The sequence below is a fragment of the Frankliniella occidentalis genome, unplaced genomic scaffold (genome assembly GCF_000697945.3).
Source record: "Frankliniella occidentalis isolate FOCC.00 unplaced genomic scaffold, Focc_3.1 Scaffold208, whole genome shotgun sequence".
Classification (NCBI taxonomy): domain Eukaryota; kingdom Metazoa; phylum Arthropoda; class Insecta; order Thysanoptera; family Thripidae; genus Frankliniella; species Frankliniella occidentalis.
The window spans coordinates 40701-56587 of record NW_026267334.1 but is presented as its reverse complement, the minus strand read 5'-3'; the positions used below and the strand labels follow the sequence as shown (position 1 = coordinate 56587).

Genomic DNA, 15887 nt, shown 5'->3' with positions numbered 1-15887 from the left:
ACTTGTTAGGCCGTCAACTCTGCCACCTCCAAGTCCAAAACTCTGTATTCCAACTGACTCCTTATGGTATCAGTTACTGTTCCTTAATATCCAAACACATTGCTTCTATTGAATTATTGTCTCTCGAGCAAAACAATAGTTTGCCCTTGGGTTTCGAAGTTATTTGCTTGCTTGGTCTCCACATTTCTTCCCAAACTTCCCCGTCTGTCCACAACCGCCCGTTGCGGCCGCTGAAAGTGCCATACTGCTGCCGGTGCCGGTGGCGCGAATCTGTGCGCAGTACATGATCTTTGTTTTGTTCGAAGCACGTCGGCCGTCGGCACGTCAGGTTACCATCACGCACGGCATCAAAAGTTTTCTGCGTGTTTGCTGTGTTTTATGAAACCTTTATCAGTGATTTTTAGAAAATGGCAGTCCAACCAGTTCACCAACTGTCCATGGGTATGCATTGTTTGTCAATAATTGCTTCGTAAATTGCTCCCACTGCTTGCAGCAGCTAAAGACAACAGGTTATGTAGTTTACAAAATAGCAGACTTAATGATACTGCGCAGGGTACCAGTCATTTTCCCAAATCCTCAAGGAAGTTCTAAGCTTACAAGAACATTATACCTCAGAATTTTGGTCTGTTATTTCTGTTTGGTGTTAGCATTCTCTATCTCCTTTGTCTCGAAGGTCCTGCCTGTACCCTTGAGATCCCCTCCTTGCATTAAAAATATGATAGGAGCCCTATAACACCGCTTTCTCTTGTATATTGTTTCAGATTCTACTCAACAACAAGGCTTTGTGAGATTTTTTAAGTCACTGCCAGAGGTACGTAATTCATCAAGTACAAGTGTAGACAGTGTTTGCCATTCCAAGAGGGGAAATAGAAAATTTTGCAAAATTATTTGTTTACTCAGTATATTTGGTATATTTTCATCTTAATATGTCCTACATCCTACAGACTATAGTTCTGTTGGTTTTCATGTATCTGTGCAATTAAGCGTGATGATCCTTTTCAACCCATAGCCTCTTTAGCTCTATCTTTGGCACTCTGATAGGTCTTTTTAATTTTTTTCTGCACCTTTCTCCAAAAGGATGTTGGAGATGCTGATGTTTCCTCTACATTCAATAGCTGTTTGCTTCTCTCTTGTGCTTGTTCAATGAGTGTTTGATGAAGTCTCTCTAGCTCCTGTTGATTTCTTCCAAAACCTTGCTCTTGTTGATATTTGAGTATCTCTAAAAATTCTTGTATTTTTTCTTCACACTTGTCAATAGCTTGGTGTCCAGGAATGCTCTCTAGCTGTATAAGTTCCTCTATCAAGTTATCGTAGTTAACTTGCTGATGATGAAGGTTCTCAGTATGCGTTGAGGTAGATTCATGCGAGTTAATATGGTGTTCCTGTTCAGATACTTGTATCAATGATCCATTGGCGAGCTCCTCCGTAGGGTGATTCATTACTTGCTCAGGTTCTTTGATGTGCTCTGACTGTTCATGGCTAGATTCTACACTGGCAATGAGTTCCTCCTGAGGAGCTTGAGGACGCCCGTGTACCATATGATTACCTACATCACCACTCTCACCATACTCATGATTTTCCTCTTTACTATGCTGCTGAGTCAAAGTACTTTCTATTTCTGTATTGCTTTCACCAGTTACACTAGTTTCAGATTGGTGCTGATCTTTGCCACTTTCCTGACGACTTGTTTGAAAATTTACTGGATTGTTGAATTCATTGGGTGATGAATGGATAGATGTATGCTGACCCTTGCTCTTTTGTTGCTCCATCAATACCTCTTGGTGTGCAGCATGACTTTGTTCTTCCTCTAAAGTTGTCTGGGGAAGATTTTCATTACTTTCATGTGCAGGAGAAATTTCACTTTGGGCCTGCATTTGTGATGAAGAATGTGACAGTGGTCTAGTTTCCTTATGAGTAATACCCTCGAAAGCGTCAATGCCCCCAGATTGAGAATGCTTGAATGGCACATACTCTGGCAGTTCTAACTCTAATTCTTTTAAGTCACTGCTGTTGTCAGATATGAAAGGTGGTACCTCTTTTGGCTGCTCATATTGATGAGACATAATTTCTGGTTGATGTGGAAAAGCAGGTGGAATTACAGTCAGTACCTCTGGAACAAATGATTCATGCATTTGCACTTCATGGTTTGATGATCCTTCCTGTGCCTGATCAACAGACACCTCGTTTATATGGCTCTGCTCATTTGCTATGAAGCCTGTTGATTCTTCTCCACCAAGTGGTTTTACTGTCACTCTTGTCATTGGGGGCTCATAAACACCTTCTTTTGTGTCAGTATTTTCAACAGACGTTTCATGTGTTAGAACTTGATGCAGTGTTTGCTCTTGCACTTGTTGATTGATGTAAACCCCACTTGCTTGCTTACGTCTCAATTCTCGTAAGAACTCCTTTATCTTCTCTTCACACCAAGTTATGTTTATGTGCTGAGGGGACTGCTCCAGCATCTGAAGCTGCTCTATCAACTGTGATAGATTAATATCGTCATTAGAAGATGTGGAATGAATTTGAGTGGGTTCTCTTCCCACATTCTGAACTGTTGTCTTTTTAATGTGTGAAATTTTGTGCACCATGTGACGTTGTGGTTGTTTTAATGTATTCCCAGAAGCTTCTCCAAAATCCTTGATCACATGATCCAGAGCTTCTTTGATGTTGGGATGCAATTTGTGGCTAGATTGTCCATCTAATATAGAGGTCAAGTCATCAGGGCTAGTCTGGTACTTACTTGAACTGATAGTTTGCCCATGCAACGAGTTTAGGCCGTTACTTCCACTCTCAAATGTTTGAACTACCTGATGTGGTTCATGCTGATGTCTTTCAGTTTCACCTGAGTGTTGGGATGACCATATCTGTTTTCTGACCTCCTCTTCTCCATTAAGAGCATCATTACTCAAGGAGTGCAGGTCCCCTGGCATGTGTGGGAATCCTTGGTGATAATTTGCCGTTTCATGAGCTCCTGACAAGTGCTGATAAGTGCTTCCTCTTGAAATGCCATAAGATGTCGATTTGGCAGGGACAGCTGCATTCAAGTTCTCTGGTCCCCACTCACCTGCCTGGTACTCTCCTCGCAGTCCATTACCATATCCGCCATAAAGTGGCAACTGAGGATGCTGGAGGTGGTATTGTCGGGAGACCTCTCCATTGTGTGTGTTGTCCTCAGACCACTCAACATTTCTTCCTGGTCCTCCACCTACTGTTTGATATGGTTGTATCTGTAACAAAGAATCATTTTATAGTATTCGTCATTACATTTGAATGAACGTCCTTACACAACATATTGTCTTTGATTTTGCTTAATCGAAACTAACCGGTACAAAATGTGATTGCATTTGCATTCCACTCCTTCTAGACTCCACTCCCCCATCAGGATGCTCGCCTGGGAAATATATTTTCTGTTCATCCAAAGGAGCACTGTAGACATGTTGCATTGCGAGGATAACCCATATCATAGACCTGTTAGAGCAATAAAAAAACAACTTCATAAACCTTCCTAAAGGCCTTGTTCCTGGTACTCGTAACATATCCACACAAAACACATGCCTGCCTCATTAAAATACTTTGAAAATCTCAGCAAAATTTATTCTATTGTTACCTGCGTAAGCTCTGCATAATGAACAGCCCTCTTCCCTTGTTGCAACCACTCTGAGCCAAGTCCTACAGCAATGGGCTCAGCCTCTTCACACATGCCCCCTCCCCCAAAGAATTCGGGCAGCTTATCTTCCATTGCAGACTCCAGCAGGCTTTTCATCGCATTCCCCTTATACATGCCATTTTTCTTTTCTTGGAAGTCTCTATCAGTCTGGCCTCAAGGACAGGCTCAATCAGAACCAAAAAATCACTGTTCAGCTTGGAGTGGGACTTATAGAGCCAGACTTTGGGAACCCTGCCATTTTGGATCTGTGTTGCATTTGATAAGAATTAAAGAGATTGTTAATGCACATAGTGTGATGAGCTATTACATATTATGTTCTATATGCCCTAAAACTTTCCTTGTTTTGATATTTGTGAGCATGTCCAGATAAAGTGTTCCAGATGAGGGTTTTGTTTTTGTTTGATAAGGGCTTCCTTTACTCTATTCCCCTCTTTCCTGCCTCTCCTCCCCCTCCCTCCTCTTTTCTTTCATTTTCTTTTGTCTGCTTACTCGTCAATTTCATCCCTGTAATACATGTGTTTCTTATGTGTATTTAATTTTGTAATTTGTTGCTTTCAACCTTACAGAAACCTGCAACAACTATCCGCTTTTTTAATCGAGTAGACTTTTATACTCTTCATGGATCTGATGCTGTTTACGCTGCCAAAGAAGTTTTTAAAACTTCATCTGTTGTCAAACAAATTGGAGCAGGTAAGTAATGTTCCTTTTTTATGGTTTTGTAAACTTTTACATTGAACTAAATTTATTTTGTATTATGATTTCAATATTGGTTCTTCATGTCCTAAAGGTGACAATAAAGTAGATTCTGTTGTATTGAGTAAAGCAAACTTTGAATCATTTGTTAGAGATTTACTTCTTGTAAAACAGTACAGAGTTGAAGTCTACACCAATAAAAGTGGTACACGTAATTCAAGTGATTGGTCTTTGGAATATAAGGTAGGTTTATTATTTCTATCTGTTTTTAATTAGCTATAGCCTACCTACTCACTTTTTTAAACCCTTCCTGTGTTTCTAAAGGGCTCTCCTGGCAATCTAGTGCAGTTTGAGGATGTGCTCTTTAGTTCCCAAGACCAAGTTGTTGGATCTGCTGTCATTGCTGTAAAACTGAGTAAAGATGAAAAAAACAAAGTAAGTATGTGCTGCAAAACAGTGGGATAAGTTTTGGTACATATCATTTATTTCTTCTATCCCTATGCATTTATCTCTATATTATCTTTCTTTCAGTTTGTTGGAGTTGGCTTTGTTGAAACAGCAGACCGGAAATTCTGTGTGTGTGAATTTCCCGATGATGACCATTTTACTAACTTGGAAGCTTTAATTGTCCAGTTGGGCCCAAAAGAATGCCTGGTACCTCAAGGAGATGGTTCACCTGAACAAGCAGCATTGAAAAAGGTCGACAGCCGACTGTACAGCATTTTCATTTCTGTGTTCATTGCTATTTCCTGAATACTGCTCAGCTCTTCTATTTGTACACTCATCCTTCAAATTCTTTGCAGGTCTTAGATAGAAGTAATATTCTTGTTACTGGCCGTAAAAAGGCAGATTTTTCCACTTCCAATCTACCCAGTGACCTCAACAGACTTCTTTTATTTAAAAGTGGACAGCAACAGAATTCTTTGGCTTTACCAGAAATGAACCTGTCTACTGCTACAATGGCCTTGGCTGCAATTATAAAGTATTTGGAGGTTTGTTTCAAAATGTTTCGTATGTAAGGGCAAAAATCCTTAAAGACGAGAAAACCAGATTTGCCAATTATCTCCAGCAAATAACAAATTTTACATGATTAACCTTAAGATTCCAACAGGAGCTTTCAAGATTTTCCTAAGCCTGTTGATAGGGTCAGATTGTTTTGCACCTAGCAGCTTATCAGCTTTTTTACTCCTGTGTGTTATTTCTTTGCCTCCTGCTATATGGGAACCAATTTGATATGTATATTTGCAATGTCTTCTTGTTGTGAGGTAGTAGGTGAACCGAATGTTCCAGAATGATTCACACAAGAAAAGGAAAAGACTGATGAGGGAAGACTTAAGAGTGTGACCAACAAAACCCCTGATTGGACAAAAATTGGCCTTTCCTTGCCACCCATTGGCGAAATTTAATAACCGCAACCCTGTATATGTCAGATTTGAAAATTATTTTATTGTTTATTAGTCAGACCCAGACAGACTATATTGGCGAATTTGTTCTTTCACCATTGTATGTTCCTAGAAAACTTCTTTCTTATTCTAAATTCTTATTTTTAATTTCAGCTTGGAAATGATGAAGGCAACAGTGGTCAGTTTACACTTACTACAATTGATATCAAACGATATGTTCATATGGATGCTGCTGCTGTACGGGCCTTAAACCTTTTGCCAGGGCCTGGCTCCAACTCCCTAACACGGCATCATAGTGTATTAGGGCTTCTTGATAGATGCCGAACTCCTCAAGGTCATCGACTTCTAGGCCAGTGGGTCAAACAGCCTCTTAGAGATCTTAATGCTGTTACTGAAAGACATGATATAGTGCAGGTTCAGTATTGTACAATGCGTAATGTTACAGATAAATTATTCATTCGATTTGTGATAATACAAAATTTTAACTTGTATTAAAAATGTCTTCAGGTGTTGTGTGAAAATGAGGAATTGCGTCAGACGCTGACAGAAGACCATTTAAGAAGAATTCCTGATCTCCAAGCCCTTGGAAAGAAATTGCATAGAAAAAAGGCAACCATGCAAGATTGCTACAAGTAAAAAGATTGTTTCTAATTGCTCTTTATCTACCAGCATACTTCTTTGCAGTTTTTTATATTTCCTATCTTTTGTTTTAGAATATACCAGGCTGTGTCACGTCTCCCTCTAATGCTGGAATCTCTTAACAATTACAATGGAGGCAGCCCACATCCAACATTTGCAGCAGTAATCATTGATCCGCTTCGTGATTGTATTGGTGAAATGGACAAGTTCCAGGAGATGATAGAAACTACACTGGATATGGATATTGTTGACCGTGGGGAGTTTCTTGTCAAACCTTCATTTGATGAAAATTTCCAAGGTTAAAATTTTATAATTACCAGATAAATTTACATCTAATAGAATGTGTCTGTGTATCTAACAAAACCAATGTTTTGGATGTATATCTAACAGACCTTCGTAATCAGATGGATGAATTGGAGGAAAAGTTAAAATCTCAACTTAACAAAGCAGCAAGAGACCTCAGTCTGGAACCTGGAAAATCCATAAAATTAGAATCTAATGCTCAGTTGGGTTATTACTTCCGCGTCACTCTAAAGGTTTGTCGGCTTTTTTTCAAAATTTCAAATTGTTCCCTCTCTTGCTAGTTAGTAGTTTTTTTTATTGTTAATGAAATTCCTTTACAAATCCAGGATGAAAAAGTTCTTAGGAATAATAAAAATTTTAATACCATTGATACCAACAAAAATGGTGTAAGGTTTCGAGATTCAAAACTGGAGCAGATGAATTCGGACTACATTGCCACACGAGAACAATATCAAGAGCACCAAAAAGCTGTTGTGGATGAAATCATGAACATTGCAGGTAAGGTAAAGTTCAGTCCTACTGTGGAAGATGAAGAGGTTTCCTAAGTGCGATGTGTCTTTCTCTACTTCTTGTATACTTGTACTTATTCAAAATGTTTTCTAGAGGTATACCCAAAGTTGTACTAGAGAGACAGAACTACATTGTTTGGGAGAAATGCTAGGAATCTGTTAAATGACTCTTTAAAGTCTGTTGGCCTCCTAAGCTATAGAAACAGGACTTTTGTTGTTCTCTTGCAGTTAGGAGTCACTAATAATTTTACATCAATTTTTAACTGTTGCTAACAAAAAAAAAATTATCATTATTTCTACTAGCTGGATATTCTGGAACACTCAACACTCTTAGTGGGGTTGTGGCTCATTTGGATGTCCTGACAAGCTTTGCTGTTGTGGTGGCAACAGCCCCTAGACCATATATACGTCCTAAAATGCATGCAGAAGGCTCTGGTATATTGCGCCTTTCTCAAGCTCGCCATCCCTGCTTGGAGCGTCAGGATGGAGTTGATTACATACCTAATGATGCTTATTTTCAACATGGTTTGTAGTTCTCAGATATTTTGTATCTTTAATAATGTAATATCTTGTGTTAAAATATTTTTCAATTTTACAGGAAATTGCACTTTTCATATTATAACTGGTCCGAATATGGGCGGTAAAAGTACTTACATTCGATCAGTTGGGGTCTGTGTTCTTCTTGCTCAGTTGGGTTCTTACGTACCTTGTGATGAAGCAGAAATTTCATTGGTTGATGCTATACTTGCTCGAGTAGGTGCTGATGACTGCCAGCTGAAGGGCATGTCAACGTTCATGACTGAGATGGTGGAAACAGCTGGAATTTTAGGGGTAGGTTTTTCAAACAAAATGCAGGGTGACTTTCTACCAAGTGTGCAAACTTTGGAGGAGTGTTGAATCTTAGGACTCTTGGGGGGTCACACATGACCTCACAGGCGCAAATGCAATTAAAAGAGTGCTTAGTCAATGTGAGTAAGAAGTTTAACGCATTTAAATTTAATTTACAGACTGCCACTAAGAACTCTCTTGTGATTATTGACGAGTTGGGTCGAGGCACATCAACTTATGAAGGATGTGGTATTGCATGGGCTATTGCAGAGTAAGTTCATAAATTTTACATAATTTTTTTTTACCCCCTGATATTTTTTTATTTTTTAAAAAAAAATTTAGTCTTAGGTAATATCTAACTGTATTCTTGTTAAATTAATTTTTGTCTTGAAGGCACTTGGCTAAAGATGTTCAAGCATTTTGCTTGTTTGCCACACATTTCCATGAACTTACTAGGCTTGCTGGAATGCTACCAAATATCAAAAATAGTCATGTGACTGCTATCACAACTGATGATTCCCTGACTCTAATGTATCAAGTGAAAGATGGTGTCTGTGACCAAAGTTTTGGAATTCATGTAGCCAAGATGGCTAAATTTCCTCCACATGTAATTGAGGTAGGGGAAATTCATTTTGATTTATATTAAGAGTAGTGATCTTTTCCTACTGTGCTGTCTTGTAAATAAAGCATGGATAGCCCGTTGCTTGGTTTTGTTGAACTTTCAAGAAAAACTCCTACTCACAGTGAATTTTATCATAGGTGAAAATTGAGGCCTTATCAGGTTAAGGTATAGTGTAACAGTTGCATTTTGCAGTATATTTGAGAATATAACCAGGATTTTCACAGTTAAATGTGTTTATATGGAATATATACAAAGTATAAATGTCAAGATTATGGTCATACTATCAAATGTGCAACTGTTACACTGTTGAACTGTTAAACTCCTCAACCTGATAAAGCCTAAAGTAGGATTTTTATACACACATGTATTGTAATTATTTGGAGTTTGATTAGGATTCAATGATGTTTTGTCTTTGCGAACTAATGGTCATGTTTGCTTTCTGCACTTCTCAGTATGCGAAAAGGAGACAAGCAGAACTTGAAGATTACCAAGGTCTTGACTTTGCTTCTGATGACACATCCAAATCGAAGATTATTGAGGTTTGTTTGGAAATGGCTGTACCTAAAATCTTCTCACTTCATGGTGTCTAATCTAATCTTTTTAATGTCTTTTGCTTACAGGAAGCAGAGCAAATCATGGAGGATTTCCTTCAGAAATGTAAAAAGGTATGTGGAGAATCATCATCTGATCAGGCTAAAGTATTAGAAGAATTACGTGCAGAAGTTTTGTCAAAAGACAATGCTTACATCAAAACATTACTCTCTCAATAATTCTCCAGCTCCTGTCTTTGTATGCATGTAATGTCCCCTTCATGATCTCAGGAAATTTTTTCCCCCTAAAACGAGGCAATTTGTACCTTAAGAACCCACTTGACTTCTGTTCTCAATTTCTGATAAATGAGCCAAGACATTTAACTTTGAACTATTATGTATGACTCATGTACTGTAGTGTGATATCTTCAAAGGCAGGATTTCAACTGAAGCTTCTTCCTTTGCTGTTAACTTCAAATCAAGGAACATCTTGTCAATAAATATGTAGAAAAATAATTTTTTTAAAGTTTAATTTAAAAAAATATATACAATCTAAAAAGTTATCACTAAGATAAATAAACTCTAACAGTTGCGGAAAATGGTTCCCGACATACAGCACAGGTTTTAAGAGCAGGCACACAGTTGACACAAGAAACCAAATGTCCACAAGGTAGAAACGCCACACCAATTTCCTCAGAAAAACAGATTTTACATGCCCTAGCATCTTCTATTGTTTTGGTGGGCTTGTCTATTGACTTGGTAGGCGTTTCAGACACAGGTTGGGGTTCTTCCGAAGTGCTGCTGCTACTGCTTCTACTGCTGCTGCTTGAGCTAGCCTGTGATTCCTCTTCTGGTAGAGGATGCTGTTGCACCACATTCAAATACTCCTTGGGAATCGCTAGAGCTCGAATTTCCTAATTAAGAAATGAAATATTAGAACAGCATGTACTTTTTTAAATATTTCAAAAAAGTTGTTCTTGTTTCTTAGAGATGTTACCTCTGGAGTGAGAGTTGCTGGTCTTTTCCCCAATACCTCTGCTATGTAGTCACGCCCTTTCGTTTGAACAACATGACCACATTTGCTGAAGTATAGGGCATGTTCTCTCCATGGTTCATCCGTTTCAGCCCAATCCTTCAAACCTCCGCCACACTGAAAACATATGGTTTTGTCACCAAGACCTAGAACACCAAAGAAAGAGAGAAAAAATTAAGCAAACAGGATAGAATGGGTATATGTCAGTCAAGCATAAAAAATAAACAAAATTGAAGAATAAAATAATATAGAACCAACCTGTGTAAAAGAATCCAGCCTCTGCAAGTTCCTGGGGTCTCAGTTTGAGGCCAATTGGCCAACTCTTGTACGATTCTATCCGGGCATCCAAAGTTGTATATGCAGGATGTGCAGGGTTATACCTCTTTTGAATTCCTAATTTTTCAAGGGAAGGTATAACAGGACAATTGTCTGACTTTTTAATGTTGTAAATTCCACATTCATCATAGCCACCATGCTCCACAGGGGGGAGAGGAGGAGGATTTGACGGGTCCACTGGGATATTTCCAACTTCCATACGTTTCAAGAAACTACAATTTTTTGACCACTTTTTGTGTTCTTCAATGGGATCATCACCCTCTTCCCATCGTCCCACTTCAACGTTGCAAAATGCACAACGCACTATGTCCTCACTCTTGGTAAACCAGAAACCGGCAGCAGCAAGCTGCCTCACATCCATTGCATTGGATGGGAAGCCAGCAAATGATTCCAACCTTTCCTTCTCACTTCTGTAATTGAGAGATCTTGATGGAAGTGATGTTGGCCTATGTTGAGGAGCAGGTTGGTGTTGTGGCAACAAATACACTTCTCCTATTACTCCTCCCTGCTTTGGGTTTGGCGTCATCGTCTGCAACAAACAAGATAAAGGCAATGGTGAGACAACTGTTTCAAAGACCATAGTAGTCAACAACTAAAATTATATCTGCACAAGATCATGAGTTAAAGTAGGGTTTGATTTTGAACTGGGCCATTTATCAAATGGCATTATACATTATACACGTTTATCAGAAAAGTGACAAAACAGCAAACACGCAAAAACGCATGTATTCCTCATAAGATAATTCAGAGCGCCCGAAACTACGAAAAGAAATTAGTTGAACAGTACAAATGAAAAACCTTTAGTGAGCCTTCCACTGTCTTGGTGTTTTCTAACCAAAGAAATTTTAAGTTACTTATTGGATAAAACACGCCACAGCGAGCGACGACTAATGGTGGATTTAGTGACGTTCATCTTTTTGTCAACAATCACAACATTGGGGTGGGGGTGGGGTGGGGGCAAAGTAAGGTTAAGGTTGGAGTCGATAAGCAAAACGCACGAGAACGTGCAATAAATAGTTTGATGTTAGCACTCTATTCACAACCCTACGTACCTAGAAGACAATAACAATAGTAACGAACCAGTGACAAAGTATCCCTACGAGACGAACTTGTTCATCGCGAGGCTGGACCTGAGCCCTAGCCTCGCGCCAGCTCACTAAGCCTCAATGACCATACTGGTTTAAATTTATAATTTTGAATTTGATCCAGTCCATTAATTGTTACATTTCCCGCAAAAGTATGGAGAAGCACCCAAAATTTTCCATTTCTATGAGATCCGGCTTTCGAACGGCGGAATGAAAACAGTACGAAAAGACATGACAGGAGACACGGCGTTTGTGTTACGCCGCACTCGAGGGAAGGCCCATCGGGTGCGCCGCGAAACTACAAAGGACTTGAGGCCGCGTTCAGTATCAACAGGATTCTGACGACGTTATGACGCAAGAGCCGGTGGATAATGAATTTCCGAGAATTCTAGTGGACGCCAACAACAGTCATGAATGAGACGACTCGTCTCAATGTGACCTCTTGCGTCACCGTGCTCCCCCCCCCCCCCCACAAACTCACAAAAAGCCTTCCGCGGTCTTTGCTCAAGGTTGGGTGAGGCCTCATTTCGCCTACCGCGAAAGAACAAATCATTGCTCTGCCCTTCCTAGCCAGCGCGTTGAGACGTTCTGAGGTAGTGAGACGTTTTATCCCATGCGACCATTAGTTCAGTCACCAAAAAATCGTAAATTCTTTCAAGCTACAACCTGTGGTCAATATTAGAAATTTTGATCTCAGTAAACAGTTTGTCCCTGGAAACTATTAGCGTGTGGGCGTTGCCCTATCATTTGGGGTAAAGGCCAATTTATTACTTGCCTTGCCTACTGTGTCATAACTCTAATATGTGTACATGGTATGCATTTTTTAGGTGCATACATCGTATACATGTTTTTGAGTAACCATTGTCTGGATGCACCAAACAATGCCGACACGTAGTTTTGTGCTCACAGAGTATACAGGGGGTGTTCCACAGATACCCCTTCCTTTACGCAGGCGTGTGGCCAGGTTGCATACTCGCACGGGGCCGTAAGGCGCCGTGGTGAGCGACGGTAGGCAAGCCCCCCCCCCCACCCTCCGCCCGCACTACAAATAAAGGGAGGGGTCTGTGGACTTGTGGACTACCCCCATATATTGCCCTGTGTCCCCCTCCTAATCTACCCTTCATTCATGCTTATCAGACAAATCGTGACGCATCTCGTCGTCGTGTCGCGCCCCGTCCAAACGGAATCACGAGATAACAGCGCCCGTCCGCCCGGCAGTGTGGCAACCATTCAGTCGCCACGAACACGGCGCGCTCATGTGACGAGGGCGAGACGAGACGCTCTTTGTACGGCTCGAGTGCAGCGCGGGGAGTGCGCCCGGGCGCGCGTGCAGCCTGTGCAGCCTGTGCAGCCGCACCTGGCGCGACAGCTGCCCCCGGCCCAAATCAAAGAGCGCCGCTCCGGCACCGCACGCGGCAGATGCGAGGGGCAGATGGACAGGGCACCACCTGGCCCTGGCCCCCGCCACCGCCACGAGGCAGCTGCCTGCCGCCCGCCCTCTCCAGCCCAGCCCCCCTCGTTTCATCTAGACTGTATAGCTGGTAAAGCCCTCCATCTCTCTCTTTGGGGCCCGAAGCCTCTGATAAACGCAGTATAACGGAAAAGGGGAGGGGGGGGGAGAACCGGGGGGAGAGGACCGTATTTGTCTACTTCCGGTCGGAGAGCTGAGCCTTACACCCACATCAGGGAGGGAGGGGGGTCAGTAGTAGCCTAGGAATAACTCTCGCAACGGGTCTCCAAATCGGTGGGCTACCCGTAGCTTCAAACGTCCTTGAAGATATTCAGTTAGCGATTTGCGGGCTCACGACTTGCGATTTCCGACTCGCGAATTCCGATTTGTTAATTGCGATTTCTGACATTGGACTTCTGGTTTGCGAGTCACCAAGTCGCAAGTCGCGATTCGCAAGACGCGAGTCGCAAGACGAGAGTCGCGAGTCGGAGTCGCAAGACGCGAGTCGCGAGTCGCAAGACGCGAGTCGCGAGTCGCAAGACGCGAGTCGCGAGTCGCAAGACGCGAGTCGCGATTCGCGAGACGTGATTCGCCGGGACGCAATTTAGATACTCTCGCTTGATCAAAAAAACACTAAAAAGGCGCTCTTGGACATATGAACCGCAACTCTCACCGGTCTCCACGCTCGAGTAGTACTTGGCCCCTGTTCGGCACGACGTCTTGTAGGTATTGAACCCTCAGGATGCTGACTGACCTCCCCTCTGGGCTCCGAGGCTTGCCCAGAGGGAAGGGAGTATGTCGGACGTGAACCAGTCCACGGGACAGGGAGGTGTGTGGTTGCCATGTTGCATGCTTCGATTCCTACATACTAGCGTGTACACTGTACTCGTGCTCTTATATATATTTAATCCTGGGTCAATCTCCTTCTGATAAGATACAAGGATTTGAGCCAAAGCCGCTCGGCACCCCACCCTAGGGCGTTACCGGCCCACCAGCGTGCATTGTTGACACAGCAGTTGGAGATACCGCAGACGGGCAGTATGTAGGCAACCTGGCACACGGGGCCTCCACCCCGGTTATACAAGGTGGTCGACAGACACCTTCCTTTATTTTGCTTATGCTGTACCGGATGCAGGCGTGCGGCCGGGTTGCATACTCACACGGGGCCATAAGGCGCTACGGCGAACTACGATCGGCAAGCCCGCCCGCACCCCTGCATGCTGTACTGTACAGTATGAGCAAAATAAGAGAAGGGGTCTGCCGACCACCCTGTAGGATGGTACGAGTGTGTGACTTCTCCTCGCAGTACAACTTTACCGCGTGCCACGCCTTGACTCACGCGACATTCTCTTCTCCTTCTCTACGAGACCGAAGTTCGAAGTCGAGCCTCGAGTAATGAACCATTACCCGCCGCTGTGCTGCGCTGCCTGTCGGTGCTGGCGAGCACACCACGTGAGTCAGATGCAAACGCACGTGCAGGCGCGTGCCAGCACGCCCGGGGGCGTGACTGCGAGGCACTCACACCGCTCAAAGATCACGTGCTGTTACAGCGGGTAGCAGAACTACAGGTCTCTTTGGTGGGGACTGTACCGAAGAGCAAGGGATGGATGGATGGAGGATCCCGAGGGGAGGTTGCTGGGGGGGGGGGTGAAGCTCGGAATCAGCATTTACTTGGAGCAAGAGAAAATCTACTTGGAACGAGCACAGGCGGTTTGTCTGGCTCGCCCCATGATCTAGGCGATGTGTACCTCCATGTCCCTCGAGCACCAAAGCGCTGTGCGTGACGTCTCCTCTCCTTATCGATCGGGCCTTTGCACCGTATGGCGATGGCTGGATAGGTTTCTCCCGTCACGTCGCCTTGTTGTCGCCGAGAACGAATGTAAACAGTGCGCCGGTCCGGTCCAGTCCCCGGGCCACCCCCTGTTTACGACAGAGGGCGAGTTCTGGGGGGTTCTTGGAACGAGAATGACACGCGTGACACGGCGACTGCGGCCGCCATTGCCGCCGCTGCTCCGCTCCGCCGCGCTGGAGAGGGACTGGGGGCCGTCTGGGAGGCGAGCTGGAAGTGGGGGTGAGCAGAGGTCACGGGGGCGGTGCTAGAGCGGCAGTGGAAAACCAAAACAGCTGGAAAACCAGCGAGACTAAAAGGGGGTTTGCACCGTACATCGCGAGTGTTGGTGAAATACACATGATAGATTTATATAAAGTTTGATAGTTTTATGGCGATAAGGGAGGCAAAGATGCTTGACTTCAGCTAACCGGACCTCTCCTGTACATCGCGAGGACATGGCCATGACACATTACTGACACACGACAGAGTTTTTGACGAGATCAGTTTTCGAGAAGGTCGCGTACGTTTTCTACGCACGGTCCCCTAAACCCATTGCAGCTCCGACCGCACGCAGCACGCCCGAGGCCGCCGTGGTCTCGGGGTATTTCCGTCTCAGTCACGGGACGCCAGATGGCGCCACCGTGCGCCCTCAAGCGCCAGAGGGTCTGTACTGTACTAAATGGAGCTGGACTGAGTTCAGCACCAGTTTGGGTGTGTAGTACAGTTGGTGGTCTGGTCAGTCGGCGTGCGACTGTCCTGCGCTGCGCAGTTGCTGATTGCAGCCACATCTGACTGGATGGAACGGACGCTATTTCCCTCAAAAGCCATCACGAAATCTAAATTTTGAGGGGTCGACCGTGATCTCAGGTGGGGTGGGGTGGGTAGAGTCCAGAGGGGGTGTGTACTACAAACCAACGCCGCTCTCTATACCACTCTGGGTGTGGAGCAACTCCAGCTG

At 43.3% G+C, this 15887-nt stretch overlaps 3 protein-coding genes across 6 annotated transcripts in view; 1 reads left to right on the top strand and 2 right to left on the bottom strand.

The window, feature by feature from the left end:
• Positions 1-98: 98 nt before the first annotated feature.
• On the top strand, positions 99-9710 carry LOC113213993 (DNA mismatch repair protein Msh2). Its single transcript, XM_052272500.1, has 18 exons — positions 99-441; positions 762-811; positions 4234-4357; positions 4455-4603; positions 4685-4795; positions 4892-5059; positions 5164-5352; positions 5917-6177; positions 6271-6395; positions 6477-6700; positions 6793-6938; positions 7032-7203; positions 7518-7739; positions 7813-8045; positions 8222-8313; positions 8436-8658; positions 9117-9203; positions 9285-9710. The coding sequence occupies exons 1-18, from the start codon at positions 408-410 to the stop codon at positions 9432-9434; spliced, it is 2760 nt and encodes a 919-aa protein (XP_052128460.1). The 5' UTR covers positions 99-407; the 3' UTR covers positions 9435-9710.
• LOC113213991 (uncharacterized) lies at positions 885-3859 on the bottom strand. Its single transcript, XM_026433222.2, has 3 exons — positions 3608-3859; positions 3324-3468; positions 885-3227 (listed from the first exon to the last, which is right to left on the bottom strand). The coding sequence occupies exons 1-3, from the start codon at positions 3622-3624 to the stop codon at positions 999-1001; spliced, it is 2391 nt and encodes a 796-aa protein (XP_026289007.2). The 5' UTR covers positions 3625-3859; the 3' UTR covers positions 885-998.
• The window catches only part of LOC113215964 (death-associated inhibitor of apoptosis 1), a 22457-nt gene continuing 16277 nt past the window's right edge, over positions 9708-15887 (bottom strand). For 2 of the 4 annotated variants that reach the window (XM_052272502.1, XM_052272504.1), the window contains exons 2-4: positions 10486-11092; positions 10192-10373; positions 9708-10108 (exon numbers count right to left, since the gene is read on the bottom strand). In XM_052272502.1, coding sequence (XP_052128462.1) covers positions 9761-10108; positions 10192-10373; positions 10486-11092 — 1137 coding nt within the window. In that variant the 3' untranslated portion in view covers positions 9708-9760. Of the gene's footprint in view, positions 10109-10191; positions 10374-10485; positions 11093-13771; positions 13979-14846; positions 14868-15887 lie in introns of those variants that run through there. The other 2 variants (XM_026435627.2, XM_052272503.1) reach the window with 2 other exon arrangements.

Coding starts and splice junctions, on each gene's coding strand:
- LOC113213993 (XM_052272500.1), top strand. CDS start 408: ATGGCAGTCCAACCAGTTCACCAACTGTCCATGG. Junction 4,604..4,684: donor ATTGGTCTTTGGAATATAAG/GTAGGTTTATTA, acceptor GTGTTTCTAAAG/GGCTCTCCTGGCAATCTAGT. Junction 6,178..6,270: donor AAAGACATGATATAGTGCAG/GTTCAGTATTGT, acceptor AAATGTCTTCAG/GTGTTGTGTGAAAATGAGGA.
- LOC113213991 (XM_026433222.2), bottom strand. Junction 3,228..3,323: donor TGCAATCACATTTTGTACCG/GTTAGTTTCGAT, acceptor TCTTTGTTACAG/ATACAACCATATCAAACAGT.